At 42.1% G+C, this 23,377-nt stretch overlaps 1 protein-coding gene across 1 annotated transcript in view; it reads right to left on the bottom strand.

Moving 5' to 3' along the window:
* LMBRD1 (LMBR1 domain containing 1) overlaps window positions 1-23,377 on the bottom strand; it is a 142,873-nt gene that overhangs the window by 97,992 nt on the left and 21,504 nt on the right. The window contains exon 4 of the mRNA XM_072142187.1: window positions 19,685-19,779. Within this exon, the coding sequence (XP_071998288.1) occupies window positions 19,685-19,779 (95 nt within the window). The remainder of the gene's footprint in view (window positions 1-19,684; window positions 19,780-23,377) is intronic.

The following is a 23,377-nucleotide window of genomic DNA, read 5'->3' as shown; positions in this document are numbered from 1 at the left end:
ACCATTTAAATTTTGTGAGATTAAATGGTTTCTTTACTGAACCTAAACCAAGTTAAAAGCCAGAAAGTTCAAACCATTCAGTCACAGGATTTCCCGCTCCTCCTTAGAAACCGCAGATATGTCTTTCAACCTTGGCCTTATTTTACATTCAGAACGTCTTAGGTTTATCCCTAGCTCTTTCAATTCCCTTAATGTACAATATTTCTCTGTAGACTCTCAGATTATTCAGCTCAAAATGTTTCTTTAACCTTAGCAATCCTCGCTATTAATTCAACTGTGTTTTACATTTAGAGGTGTACATGTTATGACTTTAATAAATTTTCAAAGATGATAATTCTCAGAAGGCTATTGATCATCTGAAAAATGACTGCAGTATCAATCCAACTTTTATGTGGTGTTAACAGACATGGGCTATAAAAGACCCTAAATATAATATACAATGTATGAACGGGAGATGAACAGCCAGATTTTTGATAACCTGCTCAATGGTTAAGAAGCAAAGCCATTAATCTTGGCTAAACAGATAAATTCACATGTACTTCTTTATATACATTGTTAAAGGTTTACATTTTGTAACCTGTTGAATAGGGGGAGACTTAATGTAGCATTTTCAGAATTGATGAAAATAATTCAATAATATTACAATAAAAATGGTCGCTCATAATACTTTAAACTCCCTCTAGCACCTCAAGTGGAGCATAGATACTGTAAATCAATATTCTAGATTATTTCCAGTTTTTTTTTTTTTTTTTTTTTTACACAATATATTTTAAGTAAACTCCCAATAATCAAAACATTAATGATGTAGTTTTCTAAATAAGATACTAAGATGATATGAATAAGATAATAATAAGTGTTTGGTGCCCTCACAATCTGTCACCTCCATAATATGGAGTAATTTGCACCAGAAATGCCATATACTACATTTATTGGAGGGTTTCAGAGCAAAAATAGGCGTAGCCTCACAGGAAATAGCCCAGTGCCAGAAAATCCGATATTGTGGCACAGCAAACCAGACCAACTAATAGGAGGTGCAAAGTACAACCCCCCCCCAGTCTTACACTGCCCCAGATTAATCATCCAGCAGACACAATGATAAATCTGGTGCAGCAGAGGACGGTGTAGCTCTACTCTTCACTGGTCTAATAAATCTCCCCCAAAGTATTGCACACAGATTTTCAATGTGTGTGTAATACAGTAGAAGTGTAGTATATGGAATTTATCCAAATGCCATACACACTGTCAGGGAAATATCCCCATATCTCGATGTGATGTGTGGTTCCAAATCATTGTATAGTTCGAGCTGCTCGGTGAATCACTCAGACCTTCACATGTTTGAGAGAATTCCAATTTATTTAGGTAGCAGACAGTTTTTATAGGTTCTTGAGACAAAGGAACCTACTGACCATACCCACATTCCAATAGCCTACAGGATGTAACTGAAAGATGATCTGTGTACGCGGGGGATGGTGCTATTCACAGGGATCTTTGTATATATACATGATAGAAGAACAGATTCAAAAATGGATTGTATTCCCTCACAACACACAGCATGTCATTTATCATCTGTGGAACTTGATGTGGAAGTTTCCAGAGTTCTGCCTACACAATTTTCTATGACTAATGATTGTATTACCCACACCAAATTCTGATAGAAGTGTTATGCATATAACATATAAATTGGAGCAAGGCTGGATTCACACGGAAGTATGTCGGCTGGGCCATAGCCCAGCAGGCATACGTCCGGTGCCATGGACAGGAGGAGGGGTGACCCCCTCTCCATAGTGATCCATTGCGCATGGCGACATAACACAGGGAAAGATAGGACACGGGCCATCTATTCCCTGTGTATGGAGCGGTATGGGTGCAGTACGGGTACGTGTGCAGCACTGTATCGCTCAGTGCGTTCACTGGCAGCCAATGGGGGACATACATACAGCCGCAAGCCTGTGGCCGTACATAAGTCTCCGAATAGACTGTAGCCTTTTCTGTGCCTCACATCTTTCTCTCTGGCACTACATGTCCAACTAGGAACTAGAAGGCAGACTGGAAAGTATCATGCATTTGTTGAACCTTAAAACACACCAAATCGATGGCCATCAAGAAATCAGTTGCCATCTTCTTTGGACATTTAGCAAAGTCAGGATATGCAAGAATTTTTTGCAGAAAAAATAAATAAATAAATAAAAGCATCTCTATTGGTGCAGACACAGAATTTAACATACCAGATGGTATGATGATATGGTACATTTATTTTAACAAGTATGGAGTAAATGCATTGCAAGATTGGGCAGTTTTCTTCCTCAGAGCAATAACAATTGCCCTGAGGAAGAGATCGGTCAAACATTGGCTGCTCCACACTTGTAAAATAAAGTTTATGAGCCATTGACTCCAAACCATCTGGAGTGGTCAGTTTTCCTGTGAGAAATTGGTCAGAGCAAATGCCACAGTTATTAAGTCCTACACCTAGTTATAGAATGACATGCTGTTCGTTATACCAGTACCTTTGCTTTCAACTTTTTTTCTTTGAATGTTTTTTTTTAATCAAACTGAAGAATTAAGGGCAATGATTGCAGATCATTACTGCTACTCCTTGCAATATATTTCATTATGATACAAGGAGTCCCAAGGCTTGGTCCGCAAAATACGCCCAGTGCAGTGTCACATTTAGGCTATATTCACACTGCCGTTGCCCGCCCATACCGTACCGTAGCGGGCAACGGCAGTGTACGGGGAGAGGAGGAGGAGGTGAGCGCAGCTCACCCCCGCCCCTCTCCATAGCAACCTATGGCGCACGGCGCCGTATTACGGGAAAAGATAGGACAGGTCCTATCTTTTGCCCGGGTACGGAACGGTACGGTGCCGCACGTGTGCGGCACCATACCGCTCCCGTAGGGTGCCGTGCGCCCATTGCTGCCTATGGGGGACGTATATCGGCCGTATATACGTCCCCCATACGTTAGTGTGAATATAGCCTTACACGAACCAAGAACGGTTCTGTGGCACCATTCCAAGCCATGACAACTTTAATCCTACTTCCACAAACTGGTGTGCATGGTCCAAATGGTTTTAACCCCTTCATGACTGCCATACAGCTATACATGTCCTTTTTGCACATTTCCTGTTTGTAAACGACTTGACAGTGGGCAACTTTAAACGGCTATATCTCCTGGCACCTAGAAGCACAAACTTTCATACTAAACAGGAGAATCCCCCCTTTAATATGATATGATGATTGTGTGTGGATGCTTCACAGAACCAGAGGTATGGACTCAAGATTGCAGTGAAAAAAAAAAAAAAAAAAAAAAAAAAAGGTTTCTATTTTCTGGGATTTCTGGCTATAACTTTAGCAGTGAATCTCCATTTCTGTGGAACATCCAAACACAATCTTGACATTAAATTTTAGAGGATAGTCACCCGTTTAATATGACATATGACAGAGCTATTGTGAATAAACTGCTATAGGGGGAGATCAAGGGTCCGGATTAAGCAAAACTTCTTAGGAAAAGTATTATAAAGGGTGGAGTAGCGCTACCATCCTTCTTCCACTATTTCATTGCCGCGACAGGTTCAGTATATTGGGGTTTGCAGGAACTCTCCCTTCTTCAAAAGGATATTAGAGGAATTGGGGGGGAATATATATATTTTCTCCGGATTAGAATCAGGTGCATTGAATTAGAAGAAAATGCAGCGGGTCCCCACAGCAGTTATGCTGCACCGAGTATGGTACAAATATAAGACTTTTTTAGGAGTGCATGGTACAACTGAATGGACCCCTCTATGTGGCAATTATTGTTTGAATAATTTATTAATTTGGAAGGGATGGATTTTTGGAAAAGAAAAGGACGGAATTATGTTATACACTTGTTTCACAGGGGGGGAAATTAAAGATTTTCAAGAATTGAAACACAAGACACACAGACTACTTTAGATTTGCACAATTAAAACATGCGGCAAGAGCCGAAGGGAACCAGAACTTTTTCACAGACATGGCTCACAGCAGTCTCACTAAAGTATATGACATGAAATATGCAAAGAAAAATTTATCAAGAATATATAAGGTGTGAGACACTGAAGGGGTTAACTGTGGATGGGCGGTATGTTTCCCCTAGGTTTTGTTTCTATGCAAGGCCTTAGTGCTGAGGTGGGTTTGTCCAGCACCTTGGACACAGGTGATGGGTGCAGACTAATGAGCCTGGATAAAATGACTCAGCAGAGTTGAGTGGGTTGTCTCTCTGTGGAAGGAGGCTGAGAGGACACAGCTCTGACCTGTGTGTCTGGAGCAGCCACGTGAACTTGGTTTAGTGTGAGCTAGTGGACTATTTGTATAGTTAGCACCCTGACGGGTAGGTTTTCTTTTGTTTATTCAAATACCTGAATGTAAAGGCTGTTTTATTTTGCTGCAATAAACGCAGGCGAGACCTGTTTGGACTGTACCCTGGTGTCCCTGTCTTGAACTGCATCCCAGCACCCCGCTACCACGGTCTCTACTGGGCCAAATCCCCACATATGGTGCTTCGGATTGCGGGCAGTTCAAAAAGACACACACCTGAAAGGCTCGCTACATCCTGCAACATTGCATGGCCTGGGTGAAAGCAGCAGGCAAATTGCAGGATACAGCCAAGATGGAGGACTTTATTAAATACCTGCAAGAGGAGGCCAGAGCTAATCGGCAGCAGCAGCAAGCCATGCTCCAGCAGCAGGAGGAGAGGTCCCGCCAGCAGCAGGAGGAGGCCAGAGCTAATCGGCAGCAGCAGCAGGAAGAGTCCCTGGCTAATCGGCAGCTGCAGCAAGCCATGCTCCAGCAGCAGGAGGAGAGGTCCCGACAGCAGCAAGCCATGTTCCAGCAGCAGGAGGAGAGGTCCCGACAGCAGCAAGCCATGCTCCAGCAGCAGGAGGAGAGGTCCCGACAGCAGCAAGCCATGCTCCAGCAACAGCAGGAGGAGTCCCGAGCCATGTTCCAGCTGATGATGGAGAAGTTTTCTGGCATTATGGCAGCACCGCAAGCGTCGGCTACTGAGGGGTCCCATACTGGTCTACAAGGGTACCCGGTTGTCCAGCATTCCGCACGGGCTGCAGTACAAAAGGCTTTACAAAAAATGGCGGCGACCGACGACGTGGAGGCGTATCTCACAGTGTTCGAGCGAGTAGCTGAGCGAGAGGAGTTACCGGCTGAGCAGTGGGCAGATGTCCTGGCACCGTTCCTGACCGGCGAGTCGCAGAAGGCTTACTACGACCTGAGTGAAACGGAGGCCCGTGAGTACCCCCAGCTAAAGGCGGAGATTCTGGCTCGTCTTGGGGTCACCGTTCAAGTTCGCTCCAGCCGGGTCCACCAGTGGGCTTACTCAGAAAAATTACCCCCACGCTCCCAAATGCATGACCTGATCCATCTTGTCCGGAAGTGGCTACAACCCGATGACTGCACCCCAGCACAGATGGTAGAGAGAGTGGTCCTCGACAAGTTCACCCGTTCTCTGCCCTCTCGGCTCCAGCGGTGGGTTGGACAGGCCGGTCCCACAAAAGCTGAGGAGCTTGTGTCCCTTGTAGAGAGGTATCGGGCTACGGAGGACCTTCTACTTACCTCTCCCACACGAAGCAGTGCCAGTGACAGGGTCACCAAACCAGCTGGTAAGACTGCTACTGCGGAAAAGGGGAGACATGTCAGGTTGGGAGGGGGTTCATTGGGGGGCGTGGATACCCAGAAACCCAGTGAGGCTCGTGACAGAGGTCATGGCCGTATCCAGTGCTGGCGGTGCCATGAAATGGGCCATATTGCTGCCAACTGTCCACTGTCAGTGGAGCCAATGGACTGCAACCAGACCCGGCGAGTGTCACTGTTTGCCCGGCCAGTTCTGGCGGCAGAGTCAGTCACGGATGCAGAACCCCAAGTGTGCATGGTCACAATCGGTGGTCACACAGTGGAAGCCTTGCTAGACTCAGGGAGTCTGGTCACCCTGGTGCGGGGAACTTTGGTTGATCCTGGACTATACAGTGGGCGGAGAGTGGGAGTGTTGTGTATACATGGGGACACTCGCGAATATCCCACTGCTGTCATCAACCTACATACCCCTTGTGGTACTGTTACCCATGAAGTGGGGGTGGTGGGGACCCTTTTTCATGAGGCTATTATCGGCAGAGACTTACCGGTGTTTTGGGACCTCTGGAGACGAAGACCCACCTCAGGTGCTGTTGCAGATAATGGACATCAGGTATGTCCGGCCTTGGCCCCTGAACCCTTTGAGGCCGATGTACCCACACCAGCAGTAGGGGTGACCCCATGTGATGAATTCTCTCCCCTAGAGGTCCTAGCTGGTGAGGTCGAGGGCCACGAGGAGGTGGCCGACATGCTGGACCTTGAGATTTCCCGTGAAAATTTTGGGGCTGCACAGCTACAGGACCCTACCTTGGTTAAAGCACGGGAGAACGTTAAGGTGATAAATGGGGTACTCCAAATACCAGGGGCTGATAAAATATACCCCCGAATGGTGATTATTGGGGAACTGTTGTACAGGGTCGACCAGATACGGGGTGAGGAGGTTGAGCAACTTGTAGTACCCCAATCTCACCGTAGGCTGGTGCTAGAGTTGGCACACAAACATGTGCTGGGAGGGCACTTAGGTGCTGAGAAGACCCGGGAGAGGATCCTGCAGAGATTTTTCTGGCCCGGGGTGTGGGAGGAGGTAAACCGGTATTGTAGCTCCTGCCCTGAGTGTCAACTTACTGCCCCGGTCTCCCACTTCAGGAGTCCTTTGGTCCCGCTACCGATCATAGAAGTGCCCTTTGAAAGGATTGCAATGGATCTGGTTGGCCCCATAGTCAAATCCTCCAGGGGGCACCAATACATCCTAGTTATCCTGGACTACGCTACGCGGTATCCCGAGGCGATTCCATTAAGGAACACCTCCTCCAAAAATATTGCTAGGGAGCTGTTCCAGGTGTTCTCACGCACAGGCCTCCCCAAGGAAATCTTGACTGACCAGGGTACCCCATTCATGTCTAGGGTAATGAAGGAGATGTGCAAGTTACTACAGGTAAAACAGCTCCGCACCTCTGTGTATCATCCTCAGACAGATGGCCTAGTCGAGAGGTTTAATAAGACCTTGAAGGGGATGCTTAAGAGGGTGGTCAGCAAAGATGGGAAGGACTGGGATTGTTTGTTGCCCTACTTGATGTTTGCCATACGGGAAGTTCCCCAGTCCTCCACGGGTTTCTCACCCTTTGAGCTGTTATATGGCCGTTCCCCACGTGGGCTTTTGGATGTAGCCAAGGAGACCTGGGAGCAGGAGAGGACCCCCCACCGTAGTGTGATAGAACACGTCTCCCTTATGCAGGACCGCATAGCGGCGGTAATGCCCCTTGTAAAGGAACACATGACAAGGGCACAAGAGGCCCAGTCTAGGGTCTACAATAGGTCAGCCAGACTCAGGACCTTTAACCCAGGCGACAGAGTGCTAGTTCTGGTGCCCACCGTGGAGAGCAAGTTCTTGGCCAAATGGCAAGGGCCATATGAGGTCATGGAGAGAGTGGGGAAGGTAACCTACAGGGTATCTCAGCCGGGGAGGAGGAAACCCGAACAGATATACCACGTGAACCTCCTAAAGCCATGGAGGGAAAGAGAGTCCCTGATGGCCATGGGAGTAGAGAAGGAGTCTGTCTCCAAGAAGGGGACACCGGAGGTAGGTGTACCCGATGCCAAGGTGCCTGAAGTACGGATCTCGGAGTCCCTCTCCAGGGCCCAGATTCAGGAAGCGAAGGAGTTTGTGCTCCGAAATATGGAGGTGTTCTCTAAGTTACCGGGTCGTACTTCAGTCATCAAGCATGACATCATAACCGAACCCCACATCCGGGTACACCAAAAACCTTACCGGGTCCCTGAAGCGCGCCGGCTTGCCATATCCGAAGAAGTCAGGCAGATGTTAGACCTGGGGGTTATCGAGGAGTCTAAAAGTGACTGGTCGAGTCCTATTGTGTTGATTCCCAAACCTGATGGTTCCCTACGGTTCTGCAATGATTTTAGGAAGTTGAACGAGGTGTCCAAATTTGATTCCTATCCCATGCCCAGGGTTGACGAGTTGATAGAACGACTTGGACAGGCTAGGTTCTTCTCCACCCTTGACCTGACGAAAGGGTATTGGCAGGTACCCCTGACTGACAGGGCTAAAGAGAAGACCGCTTTTGTTACCCCTGATGGGCTTTTTCAGTACGTGGTACTCCCCTTTGGGCTACATGGGGCTCCCGCCACATTCCAGAGGTTAATGGATCTCGTGCTAAAACCTCACCGGAGTTATGCCTCGGCCTACTTAGATGACATTATAGTCTATAGTAACGGCTGGGAGAGTCATCTAGCCAAAGTACAAGCAGTGGTAGACTCCCTGAGGGCAGCAGGGCTGACAGCGAACCCCCAAAAGTGTGCACTGGGTCTGGAAGAGGCCCGTTACCTGGGGTACCGTATTGGGCGAGGGGTCATCAAACCCCAAGTAAATAAAGTAGAGGCGATCCAGCAGTGGCCACGACCTTTGAGCAAGAAGCAAGTGAGGGCTTTTCTGGGCATAGTGGGCTATTATCGCCGATTTATCCCCGATTTTGCAACAATAGCGGCACCTCTGACTGACCTGACTAAGGGTAGCAGGGCGGTGATGGTAAAGTGGAGTGAAGAGGCTGAGGGGGCGTTTCAGCGACTTAAGACGGTTTTGTGTGAGGGACCGATACTGATCACCCCTAACTTCACCAAGACCTTTATTGTGCAGACTGACGCTTCGGACGTGGGCTTAGGGGCTGTCCTGTCCCAAGCAGTGGAGGGTGAGGAACATCCCGTGACATTCCTGAGCCGCAAGCTCACACCTCCTGAAAAGAACTATAGTATAGTTGAGAGGGAGTGCTTGGCGATCAAATGGGCTCTGGAATCCCTGAGGTATTATTTGGTAGGGCGGCAGTTTACACTGGTGACCGATCACTCTCCCCTAACCTGGATGAGTCAGGCCAAGGAGAGGAACGCCAGGGTCACAAGGTGGTTCCTAATGCTCCAGAATTTTAAATTCACGGTGGAACATCGAGCAGGAAAGCTGCATGGGAATGCCGATGCCCTATCCCGTACCCACTGTCTGATGGCCAAAAGTGTTCGTCCCCACAGGGTCAAACAGAGGGGGAGGGTATGTGAGACACTGAAGGGGTTAACTGTGGATGGGCGGTATGTTTCCCCTAGGTTTTGCTTCTATGCAAGGCCTTAGTGCTGAGGTGGGTTTGTCCAGCACCTTGGACACAGGTGATGGGTGCAGACTAATGAGCCTGGATAAAATGACTCAGCAGAGTTGAGTGGGTTGTCTCTCTGTGGAAGGAGGCTGAGAGGACACAGCTCTGACCTGTGTGTCTGGAGCAGCCACGTGAACTTGGTTTAGTGTGAGCTAGTGGACTATTTGTATAGTTAGCACCCTGACGGGTAGGTTTTCTTTTGTTTATTCAAATACCTGAATGTAAAGGCTGTTTTATTTTGCTGCAATAAACGCAGGCGAGACCTGTTTGGACTGTACCCTGGTGTCCCTGTCTTGAACTGCATCCCAGCACCCCGCTACCACGGTCTCTACTGGGCCAAATCCCCACAAAGGGTATAATGGATGAAATTAATTAATTCACCTGAGTCAGGTGAAATGGGGAAATAGTATAAGGGGGTTAAGCAAAGAACACTGGTATAAGTTTTATAGGGAAATTAAAGAGATATCTCTGAATGATAATTTTAAGTTTATACAATTAAATATTTTATACAGGTTATATTATTCACCATACATTTTGTTTAAAGCCGGTCTGAAAGCAGATGCAAAGTGCCACTGCTGCAAACAAGAGCCCGCTGATATCACACATATCCTCTGGTTTTGCCCTGTCATAATGGAGTTTGGCAGGAAATTTTCGTAGAGATTCAGCGAGGCTTGGACATCGCCCTGCCTTTTGACCCCATTCTGGGAATCTTGGGAAATACCTCAGATATAGCCTCAACCAAAAACTTGAAAACCTTAGTTTCAAAAGTATTATTTCTGGGGCGTCTGATCATCCTCAAGGACTGGAATGGGGCGAAAAAAAAAACAGAGGTTAATAATTGGCGAAACCTAGTGGGGAAAGTTAGAAGGTATGAATCTAGTATTAGGGACTTAAACCTTCCATTCTTTCCATATTTCAGCTTCTTTACCATCTCTTCTGAGGGCTGTTGGGTCCCTTCTCACGATTTTTTTTTCTCCTTTTTTCTCTGAGTGTACTCGGCAATGAAGGGGGGAGGGGAGAGGGGGGTTTAAGATTTGGATTAGTAGATGGCTTAACTGTGTCCCGTAAACAACTCATGCCATCTCCCTCGCAGGAGACAGACTCAGAATTATTATCTTCTCACACCAAGGTGTCACCATCAGTAAATAACCCTATGACACAATTATATATTTTTCATCATGCATACCTCACTCTGGTACGCATGCAGAAAATGGGTCGAGTACATTCCACTGTCTGTCCTAGATGTAGCTCCTTGGAAGCAGACTTCATGCATATGATATAAGAATGTACCCCAATAGCAAAATTCTGGAAACAGATTACAGATTTTCTCACTAGACTTATCACCCCGACGGTCCCATGTGTACCTGAGGTGTGCCTCCTGGGGGTCTTATCAAAAGAAGAAAATGTAAAGCGCTTCGTTGGTATGACCCCAACATGCCAACAATACGAATGTGGAAAGCACAAAATCAATCAAATGCTTCCCCAAACGTTTAATCTTTTGTAATCCAGCTTATTCAGGTCCAGGCAAATATTGTGATATTTTATCACAATATTTGCCTGTACATGAATAAGCTGGATTACAAAAGATTGATCATGTGATTCAACCCAGATGAGGTAGGAACGCTTGCTACCAGGTCTTTGTAGTCTGTTTTTGAGCCAGAGAAAAACCTGACATCGTCATATACAAAACACAGGAATTGTCCAGATAAGTTCAGACGAATCTGGGACACATGGCTCGGGTGACCCAGGTGAGACACACTATTCACTGTATAGACTCAAAAATCTGCATGTTGACAAAGTCTATCCCTTAGAATCACCATAGTATCATAGTATAAAAGGCTGGAAAAAGACAAGTCCAGCCTTTAAGAATTAAATAAATGTTTTATCCCCATAAGCCGTGATATTTTTTCTCTCCAGAAAGGTATCCAGGCCGCTCTTGAACATGTACATAGAGTCCGCCATAACAACCTCCTGCGGCAGAGAGTACCATAGTCTCACTGCTCGTACAGTAAAGAACCTTTGTCTATGTTGATGGTGAAATTGCCTCTCCTCTAGGCGCTAGATGCCCCCGTGTCCTGGTCACAGGCCTAGGCATAAAAAGATGGAGAGATGCTTGTACTGTCCGTTCAGGTATTTGTACATTGTAATGAGGTCTCCCCTCAGTCGTCTTTTTTCTAAAGCGAATAATCCCAAATTTTGTAATCTGTCATTGTATTCTAACCCCCCCATTCCCCTAATAATCTTGGTTGCTCTCCTCTGCACCGGTCCCAGCTCTACTATATCCTTTTTATACACTGGTACTAAAACTGTACACAATATTCCATGTGTGGTCTGACCAAGGATTTGTATAAGGGCAGAACTATGTCTTTATCATGAGAATCTATTACTCTCTTGATACATCCCATAATTTTATTTGCTTTAGCAGAAGCCGCCTGGCTCTGGTCACTAAAATTAAGTTCACCATCCACCAATACCCCCCAAGTCCTTTTCAGCTCCAGTTTTACCAAGTAATTGACCGTTCAGAACATAATTATACTTTGTTTCCATGGCCCAAGTGCATAACTTTACATTTATCTACATCAAACTTCATCAACCATTTCTCTGCCCACTCCTCAGGCTTCCACAAATCCCTCTGTAATGCTAAACTATCGACCTCAGTATTTATTACTTTACACAGCTTAGTATCATCTGCAAATATTGAAACTTGACTGTGTAAACCCACTACAAGGTCATTAATAAAAATATTAAAAAGAAGTGGCCCCAATACTGACGCCTGTTGAAGTCAACCCAATCTGAGAATGTGCCCTTAATGATGACCCTCTGTTTTCTATCACTAAGCCAATTACTTACCTAAATACACAGATTTTCTCCTATTCCCAGCAGTCTCATTTTATATACCAACCTTTTATGCGGCACAGTGTCAAATGCCTTTGAAAAGTCCAGATATACAACATCCACAGCGTCCCCCAGATCCAGTCTTGAACTTACCTTCTCGTAGAAACCAATCAGATTAGTCTGACAGGACCGATCTCTCATAAACCCATGCTGACCCTGGTCTATAATGCACAATGAGATACTCCAGGATAGCAACTCTAACAAACCCCTCAAATATTTTCCCCACCACAGAAGTTAGACTCACAGGTCTGCAGTTTCCAGGATCGCTTTTTGGTATATTGGTACCACATTTGCTATGCACCAGTCCTGTGGAACATAACCAGTCCTCAGTGAATCTTCAAATATTAAAAATAACGGTCTGTCTATCACGGTACATAGTTCATGCAGAACCCAGGGGTGCATGTCATCTGGCCCCGGTGATTTATCTATCTTAGTGGATGCGAGGCGGCGCCGTACCTCTTCCTGGGTTAAACTGTTGATATTCCAAAGAGAATTTACATTATTCCTCATTGTGTCTTCCACCAGGGGATTTTCCTGGGTAAAGACCGTTGAGAAGGTGACATTCAGTAGATTGGCCTTTTCCTCATCTCCTTCCACCATGACCCCCATACTATTCCTAAGGGGGCCCACACTCTCTGTTTTTAGTTTCTTATCATTTATATACTTGAAAAATAATTTGGGATTATTTTTGCTCTCCCTGGCAATTTTTCTCTCAGTCTCTATTTTTGCGGCCTTTATCTGCTTTTTACAGGATTTATTTTTCTCGTTATAATTCTGTAATTCCTCATCGCTACCTTAAGGTTTAGCACCTTAAACGCCTTATATTTCTTGCTTATTGCTTTCCTTACAAGACTAGTTAGCCACATTGTTTTTTTTCTTGTTTCTCTTATACTTTTTCCCATAAGGTATGTGTTTCTCACAGGACTTTTTTAGAATATATGAGAAAAAGTCCCTTTTTTGGGGGGGGGGGGGGGGGGCTTTTGTCTTTGAGAACATTGTCCCATTCTATGCCCAAAAGGTGTTCCCAAATTTGCCCTCCTGAAGTTTAGAGTGCTTGTTGCCTATTCTCTAACGCTCTTAGTGATCATAATATCATTGATTTTGTATTACGCTTTACTATTACCCAGGTTCCCCCCAACCTGTAGTTTTGATACTCTATCAGGTCTGTTGGTAAGGAGAAGGTCCAGCAGTGCCCCCCCCCCCTCTTGTTGGCTCCAGGGCTAGTTGCGACAGGTAATTGTCTTTTGTTGTTGACAAGAACCTGCTACCTTTGAATGACCTGCAGGTTTCTGCCCCCCAGTCAATATCTTGGTATAAAATATCTTGTATTTCTGAACATGTTTTTGTAAACAGCCAAAATAACAAAACTTGTGTCACTGTCCAAATATTTCTGCCACTAACTGTATTCCCCAATCTCATTCCAGCCTCCCTTCCTCCCCCATGGACTATGACTCTTCCCAGCTTTCTATCTACACTGTATTTGCCCCGCACAAGTGTAGTTGCCCTCCCCCCAGGTCTCTAATTTAAACACTCCTCCAACCTTTTAGCCATTTTTCCCCCAAAACAGCTGCACCCTCCCCATTGAGGTGCAGCCCATCCCAACTGTAGAGCCTGTAGCCGACAGAAAAGTCAGCCCAGTTCTCCATGAACCCAAAACCCTCCTTCCTACACCAACTTTTGAGCCACTTATTTAACTCCCTGATCTCCCGATGCCTTTCTGGTGTGGCATGTGGTACAGGTAGTATTTCGGAGAAAACTGATAAGTTACTTGGGCATGGAGAAAAAAAAAGGTGTGGGCACACTACATCCCGGGGGAATAGATCAGGAGCACTGAGGCTAGATAAGGATATTTTAATTGCACCTACAGATCCAGAGTTAACAGAAACAAAAAATGAATCGCAAGGCGATTCTAGTATCTGGTTGCATTGTACTATGGCGTATGCCTATGATATGACGAACACAATAAACCACAGCTATGTGGTTTCGGAGGGCACTCCTCCATCAGACAGGCGTTACCTCCAAAACATCATGAATCATGTAAGTGCCGTCTCTGCTACTCGCTACAAATGGCTAGAGTTACCTTGCTACCAGCAGCCTGTGAACTGTCTCTACAACCCAGAGATCAGTGAAACCTTCACCGGAAATGGTTTTTACACAACCCAGGATAAAGCCAAGGACATAGTACCTCTTAAAAAGGTTTACAATCTCAAACAATTTCTAAAAGGAGCTTAATTAAAGAATTAAAATTTTTTAACAAGATAAAGATGAATTTTTGTGATACCTACTCATGGTGGTAAGCGGTCCATATTTATAACATATTTTGGTAAGAGTTTATTCAGTTTTACTCATTTAAACTTTAAAAAAAACTAGGAGATAAATGACTAACATTTTTTCCAATTAAAAAAAAGAAAAAATATGCAAATTAATAAAACTATCCTTTTTCAAATACTGTATATTGTCACTTACAGAAGTGCAAAAATTGACCTGGACACTCAGGTATCAATGACCCTCGGTAACAAAAGAGGTTAAACTCTGTATACATTGTTTTTTCTTTTACACTGCTTATCACACAGCATTGAAGTCACCATACTAATGTATGCAATTAAAAAAAAAAACACAGACAAAATGTGTGATGTAAAGCGCACTATTAAATTTGGGCCCTTTCTCAAGGGTCCTTGTGCAGCACACATGAAATCATCCTCATTTATCCAAGTAACATTATTTTACATGTCGGACACATAAATGAAAGAGGAAGATTTTACTTCTTTTACAAGTCACACTTAAATTTAGAGGTCAGTGGAATGTACAGTGCAGCCCAGTGTCATAATCTTTACAAGTCCCTTATGGTTTAACATATTTTGAATTTTGTCTAATTGTATTCTAAATTTGTAATCCATCTTACGGTTTCATTTTCCTTCAGCCAAGCCTTGAGGGCGTCCTCATCCAGTGTACTTCTGCTCTTGTGCGAAAACCCATTAACATGTGGTAACCTTGCTATAATACAAGGATTTTTTACAGGTGGCCCAAGTCTACATGGCAGAGCTGTGGATCGATTATAGTGCACATTAAAGTGGAATATATGCATAATGCTGCACAGAAAGGAGAGTTGAGAAATTCACTCAAACTTAAAATATTTAAGGCAATTTACATTTTTTGGCCATTAAAAGCGTAACTAGAATAAAGAGATTTTGAATTTCAAATTCTGTTATCAAAACAATTCTATAGTATACTTTTTGGTGGCATTTATGGGAACATATGACCTTTTCTTTTCTTTATAAATGTTTTGTTTGCTGACTAATAGAAAAACCTTTTTAGCCTTTTAACAGTTTTTCTGCATGCATGGAGAATTTATCATCAGTTGTTAACTATAACTCTTTATTTACATGGCAATAACCATTCGACTATTCTTTTTGTTTTATAAAACTTTTTTTTTTTCCTTTTTATTGTTGACAACAATTCCAACGATAACTGTATCATGCTGCTGGCTTCTTCTTAGCCTTAGATACAGCCTGATATATCGATCATACCATCTTATAAAATCATATTCAGCTATTCCTGAAGTAGGTGGGCACTTCCTGGTTGTGACATCAGCTAAGGGCACGGAGGCCAGCGCACTAAGGGCTTTCACATGAATCAGGACAGTATGTTTGTAATTTTAATGAAGGAGTGAGAAATAGGAAGTTCTGTATATATGTGAGAACAAGGAAAGGCTGAAGCTCAAAAGGAGGCAAAGTTATGTATACATGCAGATTTATTGAAAAGTGTCCAACCCTTTTAATGCCAATGGGAAGATCCCACCAGCACGGTTAATACAATATAGGGGGAGGGGGGGAATTTTTCACTATGTTGTCTGGTTCGTTTTTTTATACAAAAAAAAAAAAAAAAAAAAAGGTCTCAGCTAGTAGCACAAGAAACAAGACAACATAGTGAGAAACCCACCTTGCATTGTTTATTAGCATGTAAACAAAGTTTGTTTTCACAAATAACCAAAGGAGCAAAATGGCTTATAAATAAATGTTACTCCATCCGTTTATCAATCTACTGTGCAACAGTACACCCTCCTCGCCCGCTCGTCATGGAGGTCGTGTTATAACGGAAATAGATAGGATTCCGGACGTGCAGCAGGAAATGTCGTCATTTTGATGGTTTGCATGTTAAATTTTAAGGGGGCAAGCCCTGATAAAATGTACCCCATTGTGTTCTATTCATGCGTGGCTCTGCCCAACAGCGCTAATTATCAGGTACTGTAGATTTCCTTTAAATGCACAAACACCTGGAATTTATTAGTCTCTATGCGTTTCCAGAATGTATGTCAAAACTTTAGCCAAGGGGAGACACTAGCTCTTTTAATACCAAGGTGAAGCTGTTAAACATTTTATTTAAAGCAATATCAATTGTAATGCACTATATGCATTCCCTAAAAATACAATGGTCTCATTTAACACTGACGGATGACAATTTTTTTACATTACATGTTTTAGATCTTTGTATAAAAGTTTACTTTTACAGTAGATGCACAATATTGACTTAACAATTTAGAAATGATTACTGAAGCATTAACAAAGCAGAATTGACAATTCTCATCAAAGCATAGCGAGCACAAGACTCCGCCATGATCATTATGCTGCCATTATGCTGATTCAGCAGCCCATAATGGTAGTCTTTCGAGAGGTTCAAGTAAATCACTGTCTGTGAGATAATCTTTAACACAAATGATTGACAGAGATCATTGCACAAGCTCAGCGAGACCATTACTGATGCACAAACAATGAAAGAAAACCAGCATAGGCATCTAATAACTGTTGTATGTCAATAGAGATTCAATAAAAATGAGAACAACATCTTACTCACTAATGCTTTGAATATACTAAAACAATATTCTACATGTAAATTAATAGACTAAGACTAATAAACTACAACTTGAAAATTTCTAACTGGAACACCAGTCAGTGGATGCCAAGGATCTACACCATCAATGCCACTTTTAGGCCCCATTGACTAAGGCTTTTTTTTTTTTTTGTTGACCTTAGAGCTACAGCTGCATTTAACTATGGCATCTAAGGGGTTAAACAGTTTTTGGAGCAGAAGACACTAGGTCACTAGACAATTTCTTACATTCTTGGCAGGAACAATATGCCGCCATGTTAAAACTGATGGCTACAAAAATAATAATAATTATAGATATAGATATATATACACAAATCTATATATACTTGAGTATAAGCCGAGACCCCTAATTTCAACACAAAAAAAAACTGGGAAAACCTATTGACTTGTGTATAAGCAGAGGGTGGGAAATGCATTGGTCACAGCCTCCCAGTATATAGTCTGCCAGCCCCTGTAGCATACAGCCTGCCCAGCCTCTGTAGTACGAAAAAAAAAAAATAACACTTTACTCACCTTTCCGACATCCCCCGTAGGTCCTAGGAGTTTGACTTTTTTTTTAGTTGATTTGAGTATAAGCCGAGTTAGGGTTTTTGAACACAAATTTTGTGCTGAAAAACTAGGCTTATATTCGAGTATATAAGTTTTTATTATTCTCTGATTCCTTGAAGTTCCAAGAACCATTTCTTAACATTACAAAATTCTTAGTAATATTTGACGCCTACAATGATGAAAAAAACAAAACCAAACAGAACTAAATAAAAAATAATAAGGGTAGGAAAGAGATGTATGTAAGGCTGAATATGATTTCTGAGAAGGAGGGACTTTTAATTTAAAACATACTTCTATACATGCTTGAGCACACAAACTATAAAATATCACTTAGATTCAAGTAGAAATCATACCAAGTAAACATTAATTACAAAGGTGAAGAAAGGAAATCTGGTTTGTAAACATTATTGGAGAACCAGCGATCCTTAGCATAAAGGGGTATTCTCATCTCGGCAATCACATTCAATTTCATTAATCTGCCATACATACACAGGTCTTCAATTAGATGTTATTAAAAAAAATTACCTGTTAGAACACAATTTCTCATAAATGTAGTCATATGGTCCCTTAGAAACAAGACAGACTCCTTGGATACAGCCACCTCTGCTGGAGGGATTGCCATAAGACACAAAGGGTGTTTGTACATGAAATGTCCAGAAGTTACTGTATGTCCCGCGGCCATCCTGTGGTAATAAATCGCTGAATACAGGAAGTCAGGCAGGACTCAATTCTGCATGTCTGGCCACTGCTGCCAAATTGTGAGGTGGTATCCGAGGAAGCCATCTCGTTTCTAAGGGACAACATGGATACATTTACAAGAAATTATCTTCACACAGGAACATTTTTTTAATAACATCCAATTGAAGAAATGTTTAAGTATGGCAAGTGAATTAAATTAAATGTAAACGCCCAGTTGGGAATACCCCTTTAAGAGTGTATAAAAAAAACAAAAAATATACTATGCCATGTTCACCAGACTTTGTATACAACCAATAAAGTGGTAACAAAAGGGTCATGGTAAATGGTGACCCTTGTGCTAGAATTTTGGGTTAAGCAGACAGCCATTTTTTGCAATGTGGAAAGTAAGAATCAGAACTTAATACAATGGCTATTTTTGCTAGTTGTTCAGAGATTAACTGGAACCTGTCACCAGTGACCTAATTTTCACTAAACACTGGTTGCCGAAACTCATTATACCTGCATTGCAAAGATGCCTTTCTGTTCTATCTAAGCATTTGCATTACAATATAAAAATGTGTGTTTTAACTTACATGGCTTCATCATAAAATACTCTGGCAAGTCCGAAGGATTGCTCTGGTTTAGATGCACAAAATGAAAAAAAAATAAAATAAAATTTTGAATTTTCCATGCTGCTTACTCTTCAGCTCTCTGCCCCCACTTTGTTGTTCCTGTACAACTCTACCCTCCCCCACTGATGTCGGCTCGCCACACTGAGCTCTGTTCCTGTGTGAGTGAAGGAGGAGTTGTAAAGGAGTAGAAAAGTGGGGGCTGAGGAGTGAGTGAGCAGCACACACACGTCACATTTTTTTTTAATCATCCAAAACAAACAAACACTGGGACTTTGTCATGAAGCCAGGTAAGCTAAAACACAATTACAGGCAGTCCCCGGGTTACATACAAGATAGGGTCTGCAGGTTTGTTCTTAAGTTGAGTTTGTATGCAAGTCGGAACTGTATATTTTATCATTGTAATCCCAGCCAGAACTTTTTTGGTCTCTGTGACAATTGGATTTTAAAAAATGTTGGGTTGTCATAAGAATCAATATTAACACTAAAGCTTCATTACAGACACATTTGATAACTGTTACAGCTGATCATTGTAGCCTAGGACTAAAGTACAATAAATTATCAATATCCAGAGGTCCGTTTGTAACTATGGGTCGTATGTAAGTCGAGTGTTCTTAAGTAGGGGACCGCCTGTATATTGTAATGCAAATAAAGGCAGAAAAACATATTTGCAATGCAGCTGTAAGGGGCTGCTTTTAGTGAAAATGAGGTCCCTTGTGACAGGTTCCCTTTAATAAAGGCCTTATAGCTGGCATAGCTACGTAATAATAATAATAATATACAAAGAAGGAACTTACTGAACAGCTGCTTCTGTCCTCATCCTTTTCTTCATAGTAAAAATATACAAATGGTATCCACAAAAATACGCAGAACAGGATGATGGAATAAAAAGCTATATAATAAAAGAAAGGAAAAAATTTAGCAAAGAGCCAAGGTATTGTATGCAATTTAAACTTTTACCCTGTAGCAAAACATAGTTGTCCAGAAAGAAAGGTTCTCTTTAACTTGTCTACAAAGTGTTGCCAGGAATGTCATTTGTCAGCATTCGAAATCATTTCATTAAAGGGGGGGGGGGGGGGGTTGACGCAGCTGGTGTCTCCTCAATAATTCTTACTCTACTTCACAGCATCCCCCTCCCCTACTTCATGCACATGACAGCACATACAATTTTTCAGAATGCGGACAAAGCCATTTTTTAAAATCAGCAAACCATAGGTTACTGGAACCCGTCACCAATTAAAAATGACATTCCTGGTGAGAGGTTCGCTTTAAAGACAGAAGGCAAACTTTAAAGGGCAATTTTGAAAAGGCAAACTATACATGAAGTGGGTCATTAAAGGGGTTGTCCGAGACTTCTTAAAAAAACAAAAAGGTGGTCGGAAGGGGGCTGCTTAATACAGATGAACTCACCTTCCGGTCCCAGTGACCGTAGGATTGTTTAAAATGTTTTGCTGTCATAGGAACAAGGATTATCAATAAAACCATAGAGCTGATCATTATAGAAGGAAATACACCCCAATGGAAGCTATGGGTGCACAAAATAAGGTACCAACCAGTTTGTGATGAATAAAGTAAAATTGCAATTGCAAGGAGAGAAGAGCTCTGGAACCGAGCGGATGTACCACTATAGCACAAAAAAAAGAAACGTGGACAAACCACACAAGAAGGAGCAACACAGAAAGCATTGGAGTTTCATGCATTTACTGAATCTCTAGAAGTGTGAGAAAGCATAGAACACATGGGGACTCTTAAAATAGAGTTGCAACATACAGCCTAGTCGAAGTAATGTGAAATGCAGCCCATCAAAGGTTTTTATTAATGTGTTGCAATAATGTATTAAATATGCCTAGTGAGAAAAACAGTTAGAAAAAAGGTAAAAGTAAACACATTTTGCTCTTTTTATTGACGTTGCTCACTATTTTCTTTGTTCTAAGAACTATAATAAATATAAATTATAATAAATAAATTACTAATAAATCACTACCAGTATTTTGTGAATCAGATTAACCCCCAAGCAGATCTGGTTTCTTCCATGGTCCAATGTGTTGGAACATCCAGAAATAAAATTTTGAAGAAACATATAAATTGGTTGTATAAAGTCAAGAAGGTGCAGCGTTTCACACTGAAGTCAAGTTCTCTTTACCCAGGAATTCCCCCCCCCCTACACTGTAAATGAGTGCTTGGTGTTCAGCACCAAAGTTAAACATTTTGCAGCTATGCATCGGCCCGACAACCTACTTTAGTGGTTTATTAGGTCTATTTCTGCTGACAGGTTCCCTTTAAGGGATCATAATGGGCTTGAAACTAAATTAGAGAAGATAAATTTTACTTTATTTGGACACAAACTAAAATAAAAAAGATACAGTTAAGAATATGCGTACTAAAATCAATAGAAAAACACATTGAAGAATATTCTGACAGCTAGTAAAACAAAACGCACCAGTTTTCAACCCACAGACTGAGAATTTCATTTGCAGGTTATTTACATGTGAATTTCAGTTGCAGGTTGTTACCAAGTGAATGGAATGAAAAGCATGTCTATGCCGGATAAAATATGGATGCAGTTCCAAAATGTTGAATTCTTCCTTTACTCTGCTCACACGCATTGGATAATAAATCTAGACCCAAAACTAAGATGTCAGGAGCAGTGTTGCTAATTGTCTTTACAGTTAGTGATATAAGACTTACAGAGGATACACAACACAGTGGAACCTGCTGAGATTTGAAACGAAGCATCATTGAAGGAAATGGCTTTTCACATTAACAGTTGTAAAGATTTGACATTTGATCTTAAAGATTGGAAAGAAACATTCAGAAAATAAACCTCATATGAGAGTAAACAGAATTGCCTTCAAGATTGCCTTTCACTCCAGGCAAGATCTGCCATTTACTGAAGTCTTAAAGAAATTATTTTAACCTCAATTGATGAATTGTTTTTATTTAGTTTCCCTCTGGATCAATAAAAACAAGAGCAACTCATCTAAAAGCCGTTCTGCCAGTGCTTTTCATCGAGATAAAAGCAATTTGATAAAATAAAATAGAGACAACACACACACACACACACACCTTAGTTCTTACTAGACCATTGTCTACATCACGCATGGTTTTCTAATGACTGTGGTGACATTCGCATGGACAAACCTTCAGCTCCAAAGAAGAATCAGAGCAGATGCGAAATGACAACCCAGAATTATTAATCCTGTTTAAATTTTCAAGTGTGCCAAATTTATCTTAGGATCTTATTTATCTTGATAGATTTTGGTCTCTCTGCAATTTATAATGTGCTTTAATAGGGGACCTTTCAGGTTTTCACTATTAAAACCTAATGGCAGGTTCATACAGCATTATTCTAGATTGCGCCCACACAGTTTTATCTATAAAAAAACTAAAAATATATATTTATCATTATTAGATATAATAGTAAAAACCTGATGACTTGGTTTTATACAAGATCAGTTTAGATGAAAGGAACCTAATGCTTGAGAAGGAAAAGGGGTAGCAATATTATAGAACATCAGTATAGCCTACTGTGCAGTATAATGGATATTTGCTGTAGGTTTTTTCTTTCCATTACTCCACAGAGCATTAAAATTATTTTTAAATACATTTATACAATACTTTATTATGGAGTTGCTTCATTTGATGAATACAACATTTCAATTAACGCAAAACTGTAAAGTTATAATGATTTTTATCAAATTCTCATATATGTGATTCCCCATATTGTGTTGCTTGCCCTTTTCTTTCCAAAGTTATGGCATTTTCTGTTTTGATAGAGTTTGTGGTGAAGTGGGCGGAAACTAATATCTGTCAGTCTATGCCCTCAAGCGGAGTCAAATTTAAGTTGTCCACAGATCCCATTATGCCTTGTCTTCTCTCAAAGTAAGCATTAAATCCATTTAGTTTCCGACAAATAAATCCACTGAACACTGCAGTGTACATAAAGGATGTATATGGTTACTAAGCTGGCAGCTTCCTTTGCATGGAGGAACAGGGAAGTAATAAGTGGATCATAAGTAAAATATAAACATGAAGTGCATAGCCTGTGTGAGCACTAAGGGTAAAGAGCTTATCTGCCCAGTGCACAAAGTGCCGACTGCAAGACGGGGGAGGGGAACAGTACAAGGTGCAGAGAGAGAGAGAGAGAAAGAGACATCACAGACAGGGATGAAAGGAACCAATAGGGAAAAGGGAGGACCTTGTACCTCACTATTCTATGTAGGAGACATCTGTATCTACAGTCCTGAACACATCCAGCTATGCTATGCACAGAGACGGCACGGTCACATGACCTTCTCCTCTGAGCAGGGAGCAGCAGCCCCTCCCATCTTATGAAACTGTACATTTGTTTATAGGACTGACTCCAGGGGTTGTGAGTACAGGCAGAAGAAGGAGCTACTTCTTCACTGACATAATCTGAGGGCTATAGCAAAGAAACTGATGGATATAGGTACAAAGATAATAGGCAACATTGTTCTACATCCCAAGAG

Source organism: Engystomops pustulosus, chromosome 3 (genome assembly GCF_040894005.1).
Source record: "Engystomops pustulosus chromosome 3, aEngPut4.maternal, whole genome shotgun sequence".
NCBI classification, from domain to species: domain Eukaryota; kingdom Metazoa; phylum Chordata; class Amphibia; order Anura; family Leptodactylidae; genus Engystomops; species Engystomops pustulosus.
The sequence above is the reverse complement of the archived record's forward strand: the minus strand, read 5'-3'. Positions and strand labels throughout refer to the sequence as shown.